At 34.3% G+C, this 20,304-nt stretch overlaps 1 protein-coding gene across 4 annotated transcripts in view; it reads left to right on the top strand.

The window, feature by feature from the left end:
• The window catches only part of ppip5k1b (diphosphoinositol pentakisphosphate kinase 1b), a 64,948-nt gene that overhangs the window by 2,698 nt on the left and 41,946 nt on the right, over positions 1–20,304 (top strand). For all 4 annotated transcript variants that reach the window (XM_051099188.1, XM_051099187.1, XM_051099186.1 and 1 more), the window contains exons 4-8: positions 10,722–10,871; positions 18,248–18,650; positions 18,727–18,919; positions 20,020–20,110; positions 20,207–20,292. In XM_051099188.1, coding sequence (XP_050955145.1) covers positions 18,504–18,650; positions 18,727–18,919; positions 20,020–20,110; positions 20,207–20,292 — 517 coding nt within the window. In that variant the 5' untranslated portion in view covers positions 10,722–10,871; positions 18,248–18,503. The remainder of the gene's footprint in view (positions 1–10,721; positions 10,872–18,247; positions 18,651–18,726; positions 18,920–20,019; positions 20,111–20,206; positions 20,293–20,304) is intronic.

The following is a 20,304-nucleotide window of genomic DNA, read 5'->3' as shown; positions in this document are numbered from 1 at the left end:
ATCTCTCAACCAAATATCAGTCTACATCTGATGGTTCTGGAATTTCACAGTTCAACCTTTAAAGTGATGACTCGCCAAAAGAAGCTGTTTTTCTGCATGTTTTTTTGAAGTGTGAGATACACCTTTAAAGGGGACCTCGGCTATTAAGACTTGTATGGCTTAATATAAGTCAGCTACTAAAAGAGCTTACAAACGGCAGAGACAAAAAAATGCTAGATGCCATCCTGGCAGGATGTAAACATGCCGACGCCGCAGCCACTGAAGGAGTTTCTTAGCATGGATTTCACTTGATATCCGGGGGCATTTAGACTCCTTATGGGGAAAAGCCGATGGTACGGCATTTGGTTTAAGCCTATGCTTGTATCCATCACCACCTATAAGATCGTTCAGTTGCATCGAGGTAAAATAGCAACAGGCAGCGCCTGTAGCTCATCCAAGCACAACCGTTTTACGTAATTGAAATAACTGCGCCCCCCATAGTCCAAAATATGTATAAAATGATGTCTTTCATGGGTTTTCTACTACATGTTTCAGTAAGAGACATCATTTACGTTATATTAAGCCATACAAGTCTTAATACCCTGGGTTCCCTTTAAGACTCTCCTATTGTTACACAGAATGTGAAAGAATTTGCTTTGCAGTTCTTATCCTTTACCCAGACAAGTTGATTATCTTCGCAACCCAACTGAACTTGTTTGCTGTGGAGCATAAATTCAGTAAAACAATGTAATGGAGTCCATCACCCATTCTTAGGTTATATATGGTCAGGAAATGTGAAAATATATTGTTTTAAACCAACAAGCCCAGTCACTTATGTGAAAAGAATGTGTCACAGGAAGTGTGATAAGCTAATTATGTAAGAGAAAACTGTGCAACGGCCAGCATTTCAGACATTTAACAGAGCAGAGATTCAGTAGAGGTTACATAAAAATTGTTTGGTTACACGTTGAATGTTTTTTCTCGTCCTTTTCTCCAGACTTAACCATTTGTCTTCAGATTGTTCTAGCAAATGTTTCCCTCATGTATTTGCTACAGTGTCTTGAGCTGGTACACCTCATTACACATGCAACATAAACAAATCCTGCGATATATTCACATGTGTGAGCTATAAATCATGTGTGTAAAACAGAAATTTAATTACCAGGAAAACCATGGACGGCTCAAATGAAAACATATTGTGTCTAGTTACACAAGCTGTGTTTGTTAATTCTCATACTAGTACGTTGTTGCTCTGCGTACATTATGAATCAAACTAACAGGTCTCACGAGTGGCCATTCAGGTTTATTTCAAAATATACTGGGAAGTCAGTGAATTGAAGGTATTGTCTGCACTGAGCCTTGTAACATACTTGGTTTATAACAGTTGTAGTTCAGTGAGGAGTCTGAATGAGGTGGAGGATGGGGTGAGTTCATTAGGGGCAGGATTTTACACGTCCCTGGATACTAGTTAAAACAGTCATGAACAGGTAAAGTGATGACATCGTCTACATGGCAGTATCAATAGTATATGTGTTGTACTGCAGGATTAAATGCTCTTAATTGTAATTATTCTTTAATAATTCTATGTAAAAGGAAAATGACTTGTGTACTCTACAGGTCAAATGTTTGGAATAATTCAGATTTTTAATGTTATTGAGAGAAAGCTTTTATACTCAACTATGGAAGCCCGTTTCTGCCATTGAATTAATAAGAAGGGTTTTTTTGTTTGATTTTTATCTTAGAGTTCATCATTTTTTTTTTTCTCAGAATTCATGACAAACTTGCAGTTGCGATACTTGTGATATATAAAATCAGAACTGTTATATAAACTCATAATTGCGAGTAATAAAGTCAGAATTGCGAGTTTATATCTCACAATTCTGACCTAATAACTTGCAATTGCATGTTATAAAGTCAGAATTGTGGAGTATAAACTTGCAGCTGAAAAAAAATTTAATTGTGAGTTTATGTCTTGCAATTCTGAATTTATTTCTCTGAATTGTGAGTTTATTTCTCAGAGTGGTGAGTTATAAAGTCAGAATTGCAAGATATATACTCACAATTGTGAGTAATAATGTTAGAATTGTGAGATATAAACTTGTAACTGCGGGAAAAAAAAAGTCAGTTGCGTGATTAAAGTCAGAATTACGAGATACAAACTCGCAAAATCAGATTTGTGAGATATAACTTCTGAGTTCTGAGTTTATTTCTCTGAATTGTGAGTTATAAAGTCAGAATTGCGAGATATAAACTCACATTTGCTAGAAATAAAATTAGAATTGGAAGATATAAACTCGTAATTGCGAGTTATAGTCAGAATTGTGTAATATAAACGTACAAATCTGACTTTTTTCTCAGAATTGCGTGATATAAACTCGTAATTGCGAAATATAAAGTCAGAATTGCAAGCTTATATCTCAAAATTCTGATTTTTTTTTCTCGCAAATGACTTTTTTTCTCTGAATTGTGAGATATAAACTCGATATAAACTGAGAAAAAAATTGAATTGTGAGTTTATTTCTCAGAATGCTGAGTTATAAAGTCAGAATTGCATGAAATAAACTCATAATTGCGAGAAATAAAGTCAGAATTACGAGATATAAACTCGTAATTATGAAAAAAAAAATCTAAATTGTGAGTTTATATCTTGCAATTCTGACTTTATTTCTCTGAAATATGAGAATTTCTCAGAATGGTGAGTTATAAAGAATTGCGTGATATAAACTCACAATTGCGAGAAATAAAGTTAGAATTGCGTGATATAAACTCACAATTCTAACTTTTTTCACAGAATTGCATGATATAAACTCGTATGAGTGTTATAAAGTCAGAATTGCTAGATATAAACTCACAATTGTGAGAAATAAAGTCAGAATTGTGAGATATAAACTCGTAATTGCAAAAAAAAGTCAGAATTGCATAATACAAACTTGTAATTGCGAGTTAAGTCAGAATTAAGAGATATAAACTTGGAATTGAGCGAAATAAAGTCAGAATTGTGAGATATAAACTTGCTACCGAGAAAAAAAAATCTGAATTGTGAGTTTATATCTTGTTTATATCTTTATTTCTCTCAGTTGTGTTTATTTCTCAGAATGGTGAGTTATAAAGTTAGAACTGCATGATATAAACTCACAATTCTTATTTTTTTTTCTCAGAATTGTGTGATATGAACTTGTATGAGCGTTAAAAAGTCAGAATTACAGGATATAAACTCGCAATTGCAAAAAGTCAGAATTGCAAGATATAAACTCACAATTGTGAGAAATAAAGTCAGAATTGTGAGATATAAACTTGCTACTGAGAAAAAAATCTGAATTGTGAGTTTATATCTTGCAATTCTGACTTTATTTCTCTAAATTGTGAGTTTATATCTCACAGTTTTGAGAAAAAAGTCAGAATTGCTAGTTTGTATCAAGGAATTCTGAGAAAAAAAAAAAATTGGCAGAAATGGGCTTTCATACAACACCCAGGCTGATTTGATCACAATTTAAAAAAAAAAGAAAAAAGCGTGAAAACTGTTATATTGTAAAATATTAGTATTTTTGTTGAAACTGTGACCATTCAAAAGTTTAGAAAATGAGTAATTTTATTCAGCAAGGACACATTAAATTGATCAATAGTGACAGTAAAGGCATTAATAATGTTACAAATAAACACTAATTTCTAGTCTAATAAAAAAAATCTTGAAAAAAATGTATCACAAAAATATTGAGTTGCAAAATGTAATAATGTAAATAAAAAATGAAATATGTAATTATAAATGATATAATGTAAGTGTATACAGAGATCCAAGGATTCCTCATGATTTTGATTCAGTGTGTCTCAGAAAATGAACTTGAAGAGAAACTGACCTTTAAAGCTAAAAGAAATGTCATTCAGACCATCACAGTATTTCATTGTTCACAGCAGCATCATTCACATCGCAATGTTTGCTTAAGTTCCTTTCCAAAATGAAAACGAGAAACACATATTCATCAGTGAACAAGCTGGATTGCTTATTTTTCAGACCAGCATGTGGATGCAATGGAAAACAGTAGCGTTTTCTTTGAGGTGACAAATTTCAAGCCAGTCAGGGACTGCTGATGCTTCGTTTTCCGGCCCGGGATGAGGGTCGTCATGGGATAGGAAATTTTTTAGTGGCTGATACTCACAATTTACTGGAATATGGCTCAAAACCTCAATGCATCTGCTATGATTTTGGAACATGATACATGTAGTTCATTTACATATTAATGTATTTACTAAATGCATAAAATCGAGGTCCCTATATACATTTATATATGTACAATATGATTAATTCTTCTTCTTTGGTTAGTCCTCGTCTCAATGTTTTGAGCTGGCCTATCTTCACATTTAGCTTCTGGCAAATGACAAATGGAAACACATGATTCATAGTGCACAAAAATATACTTGATGTCTACTCCATGTCTTAGTTTGGCCTTTCTGCCTATGAAATGTTCAGTGACCATGTAATGGTTAAATCATAGTCATCAGTGTTCTGACATCTTAAGCTAAAAGAAAAATCATATTTCAAATGATTCATTATATTGTGTGTTGATTGGAAACAAACATGCATGTTCCAACACTGATTTTTTTTTTTCCCCTGTTTTTTTTTTTGTTTTTTTTTTTTTTTTTTTTGTAAACCAAATGACATGCCATCAATCATGATTGGGTTGTACGTGCTGTGGTGAGTCACACACAACTGATTGTCCTCTTTGACCCCAGCGCAGGTCTCGAACCCAAACTCTCATCACCCGCCCCAATATGACGCAGGGCCTGGATTTAAACAAGCTTGCTTTGACTCACTTCCCATTTGGCCTGCTCAACAGGGTATTGACACAGCTTTTCGGTGTCTGTTGAGGAGGGAAGCAGTCTTTTTTTCTTGGCTTCATTTAAATGAATGGAGGCATTATGGAGATGTCACAGCCACGGACCCCTACTGCTGTATATAAGCACTCAGTGACCAACTGACGGGTTGCAGAGAGGTTTTTTTTTTAAACTTACGTATTAATATGAATGAATGCAGTGACATTTATGCAGGAAATGCTCCATGAAGACTAGAATATATTATATCTTATTTAGTTGTTTTTATTAATAATTTTCTAAGCTAATTGCTAATTTATTATTATTTTATTGATGTTGTTTTATTTAAGGGAGAAGTCCACTCCCAGAACAACAATTCACAAATAATTTACTCACCCCCTTGTCATCCAAAATGTTCATGTCTTTCTGTCTTCAGTCATAAAGAAATTATGGTTTTTGAGGAAAGGGTTTTAGGATTTTTCTTCGTATAATGGACTTTATTGGTGCCCCGATTTTGAACTTCCAAAATGTAGTTTAAATGCAACTTCAAAGGGCTCTAAACAATCCCAGCTGAGGAAGAAGGGTCTTATTTAGCAAAATGATCTGTAATTTTTTTCAGAATTTTTTTTTTTTTTTATATATATACTTTTTAAGCACAAAAGCTCTTGTAGCACAGGCACTGGGATGCGCGTCCACAATGCTACGAATTAGTAATTGGTCGTTCTTGAACGATTCTTTCATTTTGAACAAATCTTTAATGTGACTTGGGAGGAACGAGTCGTTTCGGGGAGTGATTCGTTCAGTTGCGCATGCGCAACATCTTATTAGGTTTTGTACTGGAATTAGTTCACCTGTTTCGAGTCTTCGGGTTTTTGGAGTCGTTCGTTCATCTTATGCGGCTGTCACGTGATAAACGAACGGCTTAAACTCGAAAACTTGACAGATAAGAAATGAGGTGAGATAATCATAGACTAAAGACCCAGGTAAACAATGAAGTAATCTTTTCTGTTTCTTATAGCATTATAGTTTTGTCTTGTTTGTAGTGTGATCAACTTTTGTGTAAGCAGTAGATGTGTTAAGGAAAAGTAACCCGTAACATTTTAATTATATTTTGCTAAAATGAACGAAATGACTCAAAGAGATTCATTCATTTTGCTGAACGAGACTCAAAGGTCCGAGTCGGTAAAATGATCCGAACTTCCCATCACTACTACAAAATCGTGTAAGTTCATAGTCTGTGTACTGAATATGGCAAAAAACTCCTCCTTATTTTGTCCTACAACTTGAGAGGAGGACATTGTTGTAACTTTTTGTTTGTAAACAGCGTTAACAAACTTACTTGCACTTTCTTAGTCTTTCTTAATCATTTAGAGCCTTTGAATCTGCATTTAAACTACATTTTGGAAGTTCAAAATCAGGGGACCAATGAAGTCCACTATATGGAGAAAAATCCTGAAATGTTTTCCTCAAAAAACAAAATTTTCTGCATGACTGAAGACAGAAAGACATGACCATCTTGGATGACAAGGGGGTGAGTAAAATTGTTTGTGAATTGTTGTTCTGGAAGTAGAGTTCTCCTTCAATTTTGTATTTATTTGTTTATTTAAATGTATTATAAATAATATGTAGACATTTATGCCTACAGAAGCACACCATTTTGTATGCAGCATTTGCATATTATAGCTATTAAAATAATCATTATTGATATATAGAGTCATAAAGTTCTACATTGTATTTACATTTTAACCAATACAGTTGTTTTTTTCCTATTATTTCCTATTAGGAAAATTATTTCTTATAGGATTTGTAGGATTTACACAGTTTAAGGACTTTATATTTATTTAATTGTATATTAATTTACTTTTGTTATTATGAATAATATGTCAATGGTTAATATTTGGCATAGGGACATTTATATTTATTTTTATAGTTGCATGCTATTGCATTTGCACACATTTTGATTCTCACATTGTAAAGTCAGTAAAATATTTTTTGTTGATACATACTTCCTCATTAAATTAAAATGTTACACAATACACTTAGTTGACATTTAAATGCTGTATTTTTGTTTGGTGCATGTGTTTTTTTTTTATTACTAGACTTTATTATCTGCTGATATAACATTGGAACAAAATCTATTTTGAAAAGCATTATAAAGACCTGTGTTTCTGTCCACAAGAGTCCACATTTCAATGACCATTTCATATTTTTCAGAGACATTTATGACTTCAGAGGCCGTACCCTTTACAATCTCTAGACTCTGGAGAGACTTCAGGCACCTCAGTGGAGCCAGTGCTGCTCTGTCTCAGTCTCAGCATCATTACGTAATCGCATTCAGATGACAGAGTGTGAGGTTGTAGAGGTTTTCCATATTAATTCTAAGCACTAATATTATTTTCCAGTTCCGAACAACCTCCCATGTACCAGCATACACAGTAGCTGAACATGTTCACCTTGCATATAAATTAAATTGAATGAACTCATTGCTGTCTTTAAAGGAGAAGTCCACTTCCAGAACAACAAATGTAGGTACAAAGGTACAACGATGTCCCCCTCTCAAGTTGTAGGAGAAAATAAGATGGAGTTTTTGCCATACTCAGTACACAGACGATGAACTTACATGTGATTCGTAGTAGTGATGGGAAGTTCGGATCATTATAACGACTCGGACCTTTGAGTCTCGTTCAGCAAAATGAACAAATCTTTTTTCGAGTCATTTCTATGGAGTGAATTTTGTGCCAGTATTCATCAAACAAATTCAGCGTTTTGCAAATAAACACTGCTTTGCAAAGAAAAAACGTGACTTTCAAACAAACACAAAGTAATTCGCAAATAAGATGAACGAACGACTCGGAAAACTCAAAACAGGTGAACTAATTCAAGTACAGAACCTAATAGGATGTTGTGCATGCGCGACTGAACGAATCACTCCCTGAGATGACTCGTTCTTCCTGAGTCACATTGAAGATTCGTTCAAAATGAAAGAATCTTTCAAGAACGTCCCATTACTAATTCGTAGCATTGTGGACGCGCATCCCAGAGCCTGTGCTACACAAGCTTTTGTGCTTAAAAAATATACAAATTTTTATTTTTCGAAAAAATGACTGATCGTTCCACTAGATAAGACCCTTCTTCCTCGGCTGGGATTGTTTAGAGCTTTTTGAAGCTGATTTTAAAAAGCATTTTGGAAGTTCAAAATAAGGGCACCAATGAAGTCCATTATATGGAGAAAAATCCTGAAATGCTTTCCTCAAAAACCATAATTTCATAATAATCTTGGATGACAAGGGGGTGAGTAAATTATTTGTAAATTGTTGTTCTGGAAGTGGAGTTCTCCTTTAACCTTAATTTAAAACAACTGCTTTGGATTGTGTATATTTATAAGAGATTCATATCAGGTAAACACTGGTTTACAAAATACAAACTGGGCATAGAATGAAATGTAATTCTTTTTGTACAAGGCCAATTCACCATTGTAACTCTAAATTCCATGAGAAATTGCTACGATGTATTTTATGAGATTGGTGACTAATATTAGCTATTTTATTGTAGAATGCATAATTGAAATATAGGCCTACCATGGTAATTTTAAGGGTGGGACCGGCCTGTCAACAAAATATTTTATTTTCTTGACCACTTGATAGTTCACACGTCAGATTAACTACAATAATTGTATAAAGCCAACTGTATCAAATTTGATGCATGAATTTAGGCTGCCTGTCACGATTCCTTGATTTGTTTGGAGTACTCGATTTTACTTATTTTTTTGTTTTATGGCAGATAGCACAAGGGTCTGTGTTACGATGTGCCAGTGAGTCCCTTAAATATTAAAGTCCTGGGTCACAGTTAATCTGTGACAGTCTGTATTACCAAAGTTCTTTTAAATGAGAAGTCCACTTCCAAAACAAAGTTTCACATATAATGTACTCACCCCCTTGTCATCCAAGATGTTCATGTCTTTCTTTCTTCAGACATGAAGAAATTGTTTTTTGAGGAAAACATTTTAGCATTTTACTGCATATAATGGACTGATATGGTGCCCCGAGTTTGAACTTCCAAAATGCAGTTTAAATGCGGCTTCAAACGATCCCAAATGCGGTTGTAAATGATCCCAGCTGAAGAAGAAGAGGCTTATCTAGCGAAACGATCAGTTATTTTCATAAAAATAATACAGTTTATATACTTTTTAATGCCAAACACTCGTCTTGTCTTACTCTGTCATGAACCAGAAAAAAACAGTCCAGGCAGTTAGGGCCTGTCGAAAAACTCCCATCTCATGTTCTCCCTCAACTTCAAAATCATCCTATATCGCTGTTTTACCTTTTTTGTTAAGGGTGTTTGATCTTCTTTGCATGTTCACTTTGCAAAGACTGGGTTGGTACTTCTGCAGTGATGTATTTTTGAAATGATTTTTGAACTTGAGGGAGAAAATATGTTTGCAGTTTTTCGACATACCCTAACTGTCTTAGTCAGAATACACAGAGTTCAGGGAGAGAAAGGCAAGATGAGTGTTTGAGATTAAAAAGTATTTAAATAGCATTTTTGTAATGAAAATAACCAATCGTTTTACTAGATAATACCCTACTTCCTTGGATGGGATCGTTTACAATCGCGTTTGGGATCGTTCGAAGCCACATTTAAACTGCATTTTGGAAGTTCAAAATCGGGGCACCATATCAGTCCATTATATGGAGAAAAATGCTGACTGTTTCTATGGCAAACGGGACTTCTAACGGCAGTTGCAGTGACGTGCTGACTTTGCTAATCAATGATTGGCTCTTTCATTAAGAATGTGTCTGATTTTGACATCGGGGAAAATAAATAAAGCAAATTTACTTGTGAACTCATTTTGTAAATACAAAATAGGTTGGTCTAGTGTATATATATATATATATATATATATATATATATATATATATATCTCGTCCAGCTGAAAAAGTATATAGTTTTTGTCAGTGTTTTGTCTTGGATGTTTTTATTCCTTGAGTATAAGCTCTTACTGTAAAAGTCTGATATATTAAATATGCAAAACATAGAACACATATATGACCCTGGACCACAAAACCAGTCTTAAGTCACTGGGGTATATCTGTAGCAATAGCCAACAATACATTGTATGGGTCAAAATTATAGATTTTCCTTTTATGCCAAAAATCATTAGGAAATTAAGTAAAGATCATGTTACATGAACATATTTTGTAAAATATATCTGTAAATATATCAAAACTTAATTTTTGATTAGTAATGTGCATTGTTAAGAACTTCATTTGGACAACTTTAAAGGTGATTTTCTCAATATTTAGATTTTTTTTTTTTTTTTTTTTTTTTTGCACCCTCAGATTCCAGATTTCAAATAGTTGTATCTCGGCCAAATATTGTTCTATCATAGCAAACCATACATCAGTGTAAAGCTTATTGATGTATAAATCTCGAAAAATTGACTCTTAGGACCACAAAACCAGTCATAAGTGGACGTGTCTTGACACTGACTGAATAAATAAGCTTTCCGTTGCTGTATGGTTTGTTAGAAAAGGACAATATTTGTCTGATACACAACTATTTGAAAAATCTGGAATCTGATGGTGCAAGAAATTCAGAATACTAAGAAAATTACCTTTGAAGTTGTCCAGATGAAGTTCATAGCAATGCATATTACTAATCAAAAATTAAGTTTTGATATATTTATGGTGGAAAATTTACAAAATATCTTCATGGAACATGATCTTTACTTAATATCCTAATGATTTTTGGCATAAAAGAAAAAACGATAAATTTGACCCATCCAATGGCTATTGCTACAACAGTGCAACATAGACTGGTCTTGTGGTCCAGGGTCACATATGTATAATAAACTCTTCATTAAAAAAAAAAAACAGTAAGGTCTGTCTTTACATGGTTAAATACTTAAGGGTCGTATTGTTTCGCCGGTCCTGTAGGTGGCAGTCATCGATGTGTGGTTTCCGTATCATAGAGCACGAAAGACGGCGCTTGTCAAATGTTTGCTGAAGGTAAGTTCACGCGGAGCTCCAGTTGACAGCAGATGAGGAAGTCAAGCACTGTCCGAGACCGAGTTCCTCTTTCAACAAGTGAGTATCCTGCACTATAGACCCTGACATATCGCAGTCATTTCTACGTATCATTAGTTGCTTTCTAAAGTTTGTGTTTGTAGAGTTAGTTCGCTTCGTGAGTTTAAATGAAGTGGGTTGAGTGATGGTTTGTTTGATTTGTGAGCTGCATCGCCGGATGATGCGACGAGAGGAGGATGTTGTATATGTTACTGCGTTTTGAGCAGTATAATTGTCCACTTTCTGTCTGTAGCTCCAATTTGTCTTAATTATTGGGCTTTTAGTCGTCTTTGTGTTTTATTGGATAGGAAAAGATGCATATGGGTTGTTAGTTATGAGGTGCGGTGCACGTCATTTCTGTTTGACGTCTTTCAGCTGGTCCATCATCCAGCAGCATGGCATTTGGTCTTTATGTCCTGGCCTCTTGTGACTACTTTTAAGGCGGTGTTAAAATGCGCCCATCAGTTTGACAGCTGCACATCTAACTCTCTCACACACTCTTTGTGGATCATGCCCTACTTGTATGACATGTTTGCTCATTATGGCTAATTTGTGAGGTTGGTGTGTGCCAATTGCATACTTGTGAAACTGTAAAGTGTCCTAAAACGTTTAAAACTCTCAGTTAATTCAAGCTTAGGGCCAAGAAGCACTTAGAGGGATAGTTTAACCAAAAAGAAAAAAAAGGAGAGAATTGCTTTCTGTATGACTTACTTTCTTTTGTGGGAAATTGAGCATAATTTTATCATCTTATTTTTTATTTGTGTTCATTTATTTTGTTATTTAGTAGTATAATAGCATATAATGTTTTTTTTTTCTATAGACTGTTAATGATTAACTTTTAGTTAATTATGTACCATTTTGGACCAGTTAGGCAATTTAGCACTCTTATTCTGCAACTGCAAGCTCTTTTGACTCTGTGTCAATTTTATTGCTGTGCACATTATTAATTATAGTGCAATTATTAATAACTACTGTAAGCATTCACTTTAACACCCACAATCAGTTTGCATTAAGAACAAACCTAAACATTTGTAACTTTACATAAATAAAATAAAATACTTCAATAAATACATGAATTAATTTTTGGTTTTTTTTTTTTCAAAATGTTAAATGCCTTATATATATTTGACACTGGACCACAAAACCAGTCTTGGGTAGCACGGGTATATTTATAGCAATAGCCAAAAATACATTGTATGGGTCAAAATGATTGTTTTTTCTTTTATGCCAAAATCATTAGGATATTAAGTAAAGATCATGTTTCATGAAGATATTTTGTATATTAACTACCGTAAATAAACCAAAACGTAATTTTTGATTAGAAATATGCATTGCTAAGAAATTTATTTGGACAACTTTAAAGGCGATTTCATAATATTTTGATTTTTTTTTTTTTTTTTTTTGCACCATCAGATTCCAGATTTCAGATAGTTGTATCTCGGCCAAATATTGTAATATCCAAACCATGCATCAATGGAAAGCATATTTATTCAGCTTTATTCAGACATATAATCTCAATAAATCTCAAAAAATTGTCGCAAAAAAAAAAAAAAAAAAAAACAAATTGTAAAATTTTGTTTATATAATGTTTATATCTATCTATCTATCTATCTATCTATCTGTATATATATATATATATATATATATATATAATGCATAGAATTTTTCCCCAAAAAGGTTGTAAAATTTGGTTTGGGTTTGCTTAAGTCATTTATGTAAGAAAAAAAAAATCAAAATCTCAAAATACACAAAATAAAGAAATGCATTCAGGTTTGAAATTGAAAGTCAGGAAATGCCACCAAAATTCCAGACCCTGCAATGTCAGCTCAACCAGTGACGTGAGTTTAGGGCGGAGCTGCCTTTTTATTTTGACCATTTATATCATTTACATATCATCCAAAAAAGGAGATAATTTTTCATTAAATATGTTGCTAAAATGTGGTATTATTTGCAAATTTGTTTTTCACATTTTACATGTTTTTGTCAACAAAAAAGTGGAAACCTAAACATTCCTAACTTTAAATAATACGTAAATAAATGACAATGACATTTTTCAAATTGTTGAAAAAATTTATATATATATATATATATATATATATATATATATATATATATATATATATATATATTAGCTAGTTTGAAGAATAAGTATTTGATGGACGTGTTCTATGTGTCAGGAGCATTAACTCAGTATCATTATCTCACTTTTGACTGAGATAGCTTGAGTTTGCTTAAGGCATTTATGTCATTTACATATCATCAAAAAAAAGGAGATAATTTTTCAATAAATGTGTTGCAAAATTTTGTATTTGTGTTTGACATTTTGCATATTTTTGTCAACAAAACCTAAAGTGCAAACCAAAACATTTAAACCTTTAAATAAATAAATACATAAAAATGCTTGTATAAATCATATGGTCACGTTCAGTCATTGGTATACAATTGCAAGGCTATTGCAGTGCTGCTGTTGTCTTTATCTGAATGATAATCATTTATGACAGAAGTAACCTGTTAAATAGTGGCAATTCTAACAATCATAATGAAAGCACTTTACAGGATATGATCTCAAAGGTCATTGGCTCTCTCGATTGGTAGCTGCTGGACTGCTAGATTCATCAGCACAGGATCGTGTTGGCATGTTGCTGATATGTACTGGACTATGATTTGTTTCCTATGATGTAAGATGGAAATTGGCACTCGGTTGCTTTGATTTGGAAACAGAAATAAGTTTTGTCACCGTTCAGTCGTCATGGTGCTGTTGTTCCAAACCTATTTGACTTTTTCTTCTGAGGAAAAACTAATGGGGTCCAAACTTAACTCTGAACCTCATTGATTTTCATTGTATGGACAAAAACAGCTTTTCCACAGGAGTAAGATAAAAAAAAGTCTAAATCTCAGAATACACAAAATAAAGAAATGCATTCAGGTTTGAAATTAAAAGTCAGTAAATGCCACCACAAATTCCAGCCCCTGCAATGTCAGCTCAACCAATGACATGAGTTTAGGGCGGAGCTACTTTTTTATTTTGACTAATAGCAGATAAGGGCATGTTCACAAGTGTAAAGTGTATTTTTTTCAATTCCAGAAATGACTTCACCTTTAACAAGGCTGTATAGACATAAACATAATGAAATCTGTCCACTTAAGGCTGACAAATGAATAAACACAATAGACATTTACATAGGGCATGTTGAATGTTACATACTTGGACATGCTTACTTTGACATGTTTGCTTAACACAAAATCAAGATTGCACAACACAGGAGAGGTCCTGCAGAAGGCGGCAATGTGCGTTAAGACGTACAAAAAGCCTCATGTTATTATCTTGCAAGGATATTGGACTGTAAGTGATAGTAGCATTTATTTATGAGTTTGTTTATCTGTGTGTGTGTTTTTTCTGACCCTGGGTCATTGCAGACGGCTTCCTCTCAACTTAATGTTCGCTGTCAACACGTCCACAGCGTGATGAGTTATCTTTGGAAGCCGTAGACCTCAGCATTTGATCCAAGTCTCACCCCTCCCCCAGATTCACTTCTGCCAGAAGCCGGTGGCTATTATTGGGCCCTTTATCACATGCTAACTATTTTCTATTTGTGGTTTGTAGTATTCTTACAAACCGCGAAACATATCAGATGGACACATTGATTCCATATCTGGATGACTTGATGGTCGTTTATACATTGTGAAAAAAAGCAGTATCCCATAACGCTGGGATAGTTTGGATTAAGCAACAGTGCAATGTTTGTTTAGAGGGATAGCTAGCATGACCTATATCAGCTTGGGTATGGAAATGTGATATGAGACAGCATATATATTCAACACTGCATGCTTTCCCTAGCAGTCAGCATGTTGGAAGACATGGCATTACTTTGGAATCTGTATGCTGTGAGTGTAACTGTAAGGCTTGTTTAAATGCTGTAGAACTTTTCTTTGCATTATTTTAAAAAATCTGCAAAATGAATGAATGGGGTCCAAAATATATGGTAACTCTTTAGAATATGGTTATATTTGTAAACATAACATTGAAGGAGAAGTCCACTTCCAGAACAAAAATTGACAGATAATGTACTCACCTCTTGTCATCCAAGATGTTCATGTCTTTCTTTCTTCAGCCACAAAGAAATTGTTTTTTAAAGGGAAAAAAAATCAGGATTTTTTGCATATAATGGACTGATATGGTGCCCCGATTTTGAACTTTCAAAATGCAGTTTAAATGCGGCTTCAAACGATCCCAAATGTGGTTGTAAACGATCCCATCCAAGGAAGTAGGGTCTTATCTAGTGACACGATTGGTTATTTTCATTACAAAAATGCTATTTAAATACTTTTTAATCTCAAACACTCATCTTGCCTTTCTCTCCCTGAACTCCGTGTATTCTGACTAAGACAGTTAGGGTATGTTGAAAAACTGTAAAGGATTCCAGCCGAGGAAGAAGGGTCTTATGTAGCGAAACGATCGGTTATTTTCATAAAAATATGATTTATATACTTTTTAATCTCAAATGCTCGTCTTGTCTTACTCACCCTGAACTGTTTTTTTCTGGTTAATGACAATTCCCATCTCATGTTCTCCCTCAACTTCAAAATCGTCCTATATCGCTGTTTTACCTTTTTTGTTGAGGGTGTTTGATCTTCTTTGCATGTTCACTTTGCGAAGACTGGGTCGGTGCTTCTGCAGCGATGTAGAATGATTTTAAAATGATTTTTGAAGTTGAGAGAGAAAATACGAATGGAGTTTTTTGACATTTCACATACACAAAGTTCAGGCAGAGCAAGACAAGATGAGCGTTTGAGATTAAAAAGTATTTAAATTGTATTTTTTTAATGAAAATAATCGCTCAATAAGACCCTTCTTCCTCAGTTGGGATTGTTTACAATTATATACTTTTTAACCCCAAATGGTCATCTTGTCCAGCTCTGTGTGTACTCCATTCAAGACAGTTATCCAAACTCCCATCTCATTTTCTCCTCCAACTTCAGAATGATCCTACATCGCTGCAGAACGTGCAAAGATGATCAAATGCCCTTTACAAAAAAGGTAAAACAGCGATTTAGGAAGCGATTTTGAAGTTGGAGGAGAAAATGAGATGGGAGTATTTCGACATAGCCTGTCATGAAAAGGAATACACGGAGTACACGCAGAGCTGGACAAGATGAGCATTTGACGTTAAAAAGGATATAAATTAAAAAAAAAAAAATGTTTCGCTAGATAAGACCCTTGTTCCTCAGATGGGATCGCCCTTTGAAGCTGCATTTAAACTACATTTTGGAAGTTCAAACTAGGGATGCACCGAATATTCAGCCACCGAAAATTTTTGGACGAAAGTGGCCCAAAAGTGCATTTTCGTTTTTTGGGCGAAAGATTTTTATCACCGAAACAACACGGCCAAAACAGCATGTTGTGATGATGAAAACAGAAACCGCGGCCTGCACGTGCTTGTCTGAAGCAACATGTCTGCGGTGTGAGGTTGAGACGGACCACGGAGTGAAAACAATGAAAAGTACACTCTTAGAGTCTGTCAGCACACGTTTCACCAAGATCTATTCGGATCCTCTGCACTTCATCGCGACTGTACTTGATCCGCACTATAAAGATCATTACCTGGATGCGAAAATAAAGCAGCGCGCACGAGAAATGATCCAGACCGCGATGGATGTGGAGAACCTGCGGGGAGACGGAGAGGGAGCAGCGCACGGCGCAGGAGAAGGAGATCAGAGCATAGAAAAAAGACTCGTCTCTCTGCACCAGATGAGGGGCGTTTTCAGAACTAAAAAACGTGTTCAGTGTGATTGCGGCCTTAGGCTACTATATATGTGACTAATCAGATTGTAGCCATATTTCTGCTAGATATTTTTTAAATTTGACAAAAATTTTAATTTATGCACTGGCCCTATTTAAATACACTCTCTCAAATCTTTCTCAAATGTCAGGCAGATGACAAGCTCAACCTCAACGATTTATTCTTTAAAACTTTAATATTAATTTATACAATTGCAATGCCTTGATTTTAGTAAGGTTAGTACACAGTCATAGCCACAAATGCAATGGTATTAATAATTGGCATAATTTCTTTTGGTGTTTCGGTTTTCGGCCTTGGTTTCCTCTCTTTTTTGGTTTTCGGTTTCGGCCAAGAAGTTTCATTTCGGTGCATCCCTTGTTCAAACTCACGGGCACCATAGAGGTCCATTTTATATATAGAGAAGTGCTGAAATGTTTTCCTTAAAAAGCATAATTTCTTTACGACTGAAGAAAGAAAGACATGAACATCTTGGATGACAAAGGGAATGAGTAAATTATCTGTAAATGTTTGTTCTAGAAGTGAATTTCTCCTTTAAATAATGTTGAACAGCAGTTTGTCAGCAATTATTAATCTTGGTTGAAGTAAATTCCAGCATATACTATTTATTTTGAGGTTACACAAATTTGTTAATGATGAACAAAAATGAATAATGCACATAATGCTTTAAATGTTTAAAAACAATATTTTATAACATGTATAAAAATATGCTAATGTAAAATCGCAAATGTCTGTTCATCGAGTACATTACATTATTTTACACTCTTTACATAATTTACACTACTGTTCAAATGTTTGGGGTCTGTGCGATTTTTCTTTCTTTTTTTTATTTTAATAAGTATGCGTCCTATGCTCAAGTTGCAAGCTGCATTTATTTGATCAAAAATCCTGTATTTTTTTTAAAAATGTTATTGCAATTTAAAATAATTTATATATTTACACTAAAAATATATTTAAAAATTTTACTTGTTCTTGTGATGGCAAATCTGAATTTACTCCAGTCTTCAGTGTCACATGATCATTTCGTAATTATTCTAATATGCTGATTTGCTGCTCAAGAAACAATATTTATATATAAATAATACTCTTTGATGGATTGAAAGTTTGAAAGAACAGCATTTGAAATCTTGTAAATGTCTGTACTGTCTCTTTTAATCAATTTAAAAGGACAATTCACCAAAAACTGAAAATTCTGTCTTTAATTACTCATCCTCATGTCGTTCTAAACCCGTAAGACCTTTGTTCATCTTCAGAACACAAATTAAGATATTTTGATGAAATCCGAAGGCTTCATGTCATTTCATAAAAGTAAGGTTGAACCTCTGATGTCACATGAACTATTTTATCAATGTCCTTACTACCTTTCTGGCGCTTGAACGTGGTAGTTGTGTTGCTGTCTATGCAGGCTCAGAAAGTTCTTGGATTTTATCAAAAATATCTTAATTTGTGTTCCGAAGATAAACAAAATTCTTTACGGGTTTGGGACGACATGAGGGTGAGTAATTAATGACAGTTTTCATTTTTGGGTGAACTCTCCCTTTAATGCATACTTACTAAGTATTAATTTCTTATGTATTGTGTGTTGATTCTTTATTGCAGGTAATAACAGGAAGCAATATTGTGACAGAAATTAATCAGGATTAACTGATTAAATGTTCCGGTTTTTGGAAGGATAACACCAAATCTGTAAGGATTAAACACACCATCATTTTCTAAGATAACATTGGCGTTGAAGTCACTTTAGGACCCTCATCTGACTGGATTATACACTTCGTCTATCTAATGTTTCCACCACTGAGCTTCAGCACGAGATGGTGTGCTGGGAATTTGGCTGTTTGACAGAGACTCGACAGAAATGTCGAAGTCAGGTGGACAGGGGATGTGCAACAGCGCACTTCCCCGGTTCCTGATTGGAAGTGAGGGTGGTGAAAGCAGAGAGCTGGATGACAAAGACATGAGGAACATCTCAGGACATTACGGAGAGGAGGAGGATGAGGATCAGGTACAGAAAAATGTTCATGGTTGGATGAGCATTTGGTTTTTATAAATGATGCTCATGTGATATCTTCTTATTTTAGTCAGAGCGTCAGATTGTGGTTGGGATCTGCGCCATGATGAAGAAATCAAAATCCAAACCAATGACTGAGATTCTGGAGAGGCTCTGTAAGTTTGAGTACATCACTGTGGTCATTTTTCCAGAGGAGGTTATACTGAATGAACCGGTGGACAAGTGGCCGTTGTGTGACTGCCTCATTTCCTTCCATTCCAAAGGTATTTGACATCACACACAAATCTTGATGTGCCATATTGTCTCAGTATCATTAGATTAGTTCACTTCCAGAATAAAAACGTCCTGATAATTTACTCACCCCCATGTCATCCAAGATGTTCATCTTCTTTTTTCAGTCGAAGAGAAATTAAGGTTTTTGAGGAAAACATTCCAGGATTTTCATATAGTGGACTTCAATGGGCAGCTTGAAGGTCCAAAATTCTAGTTTCAATGCAGCTTCAAAGGGCTCTACACGACCCCAGCCGAGGAATAAAGGTCTTATCAAACTAAATGATTTGTCGTTTTCTAAAAAAAAATAACATAGGCAGATGTACCAATCCAGTGTTTACAAAGCGAACGTGCAAAGAAAGTCAAACACCCTTTACGACTAAAACAACAATGTCAAATGATTTTGAAGTTGTAGGAGAAAATGAGATGGAGTTTCAAGAACTGTAGTACAGAGACGAATAACTAACAATGCATGACTTTTCCAATGGGATTACATAATGCGTGAAGTAGAGCTAGTGCAAGATAAGCATTTGTGGTTAAAACGTATATAAATTTTTATTTCTTTTAGGAAATGACTGATCATTTTTGCTAGATTAGACCCTTTTTCTTCGGCTGGGATTGTGTAGAGTCTGTTGAAGCTGAATTGAAACTGCAATTTGGATCTTCAACACGCTAGCCACCATTGAAGTCCACTATAAGGAGAAAAATCCTGGAATGTTTTCCTTAAAAAGCTTAATTTGTTTTTGACTTAAGAAAGAAAGACATGAACATCTTGGATGACATTGGGGTGAGTAAATTATCAGGAAATGGTTATTTAATTCCTTTAATGCTGCCTTCAAAACAGAAATTAATTGCATTTTAAATTCTAATAAAATTGAAAACAGTTATTTTAAATTGTAATAATTTCTCACAATTTATTTTTTACTGTATTTTTGATCAAATAAATACAGTGTCAGTAAGCATAAAAGACTTCTTAAAAAAAAAAAAGGGTTAAGAAAAATCAACATCTGGCAATCTGGCAACCCCAAAATTTGGTGTTGGTTGATACAAATGGATACAGTTTTTTTTTTTTTTTTTTTCTCTCATTTTGAAGGATTTCCTCTTGACAAAGCAGTAAGTTATGCCAAACTAAGAAACCCTCTCCTTATCAACGACCTCAATATGCAGTATTTCATTCAAGACAGGTGTGGTAAATCATTCTCTGAAATATTTATGATAAGGAAATATTGTTATAAGAGTTGACTGAGACATATAACTATACTGTATGCTCATTGCTTTAGGAGGGAAGTGTACAGGATTCTACGGGAAGAGGGCATTGACCTTCCACGCTATGCAGTGTTGAACCGGGACCCCGACAGACCAGAAGGTAAAAGTTCTT

This window comes from Labeo rohita, chromosome 25 (genome assembly GCF_022985175.1).
Source record: "Labeo rohita strain BAU-BD-2019 chromosome 25, IGBB_LRoh.1.0, whole genome shotgun sequence".
NCBI classification, from domain to species: Eukaryota; Metazoa; Chordata; class Actinopteri; order Cypriniformes; family Cyprinidae; genus Labeo; species Labeo rohita.
The sequence above is the reverse complement of the archived record's forward strand: the minus strand, read 5'-3'. Positions and strand labels throughout refer to the sequence as shown.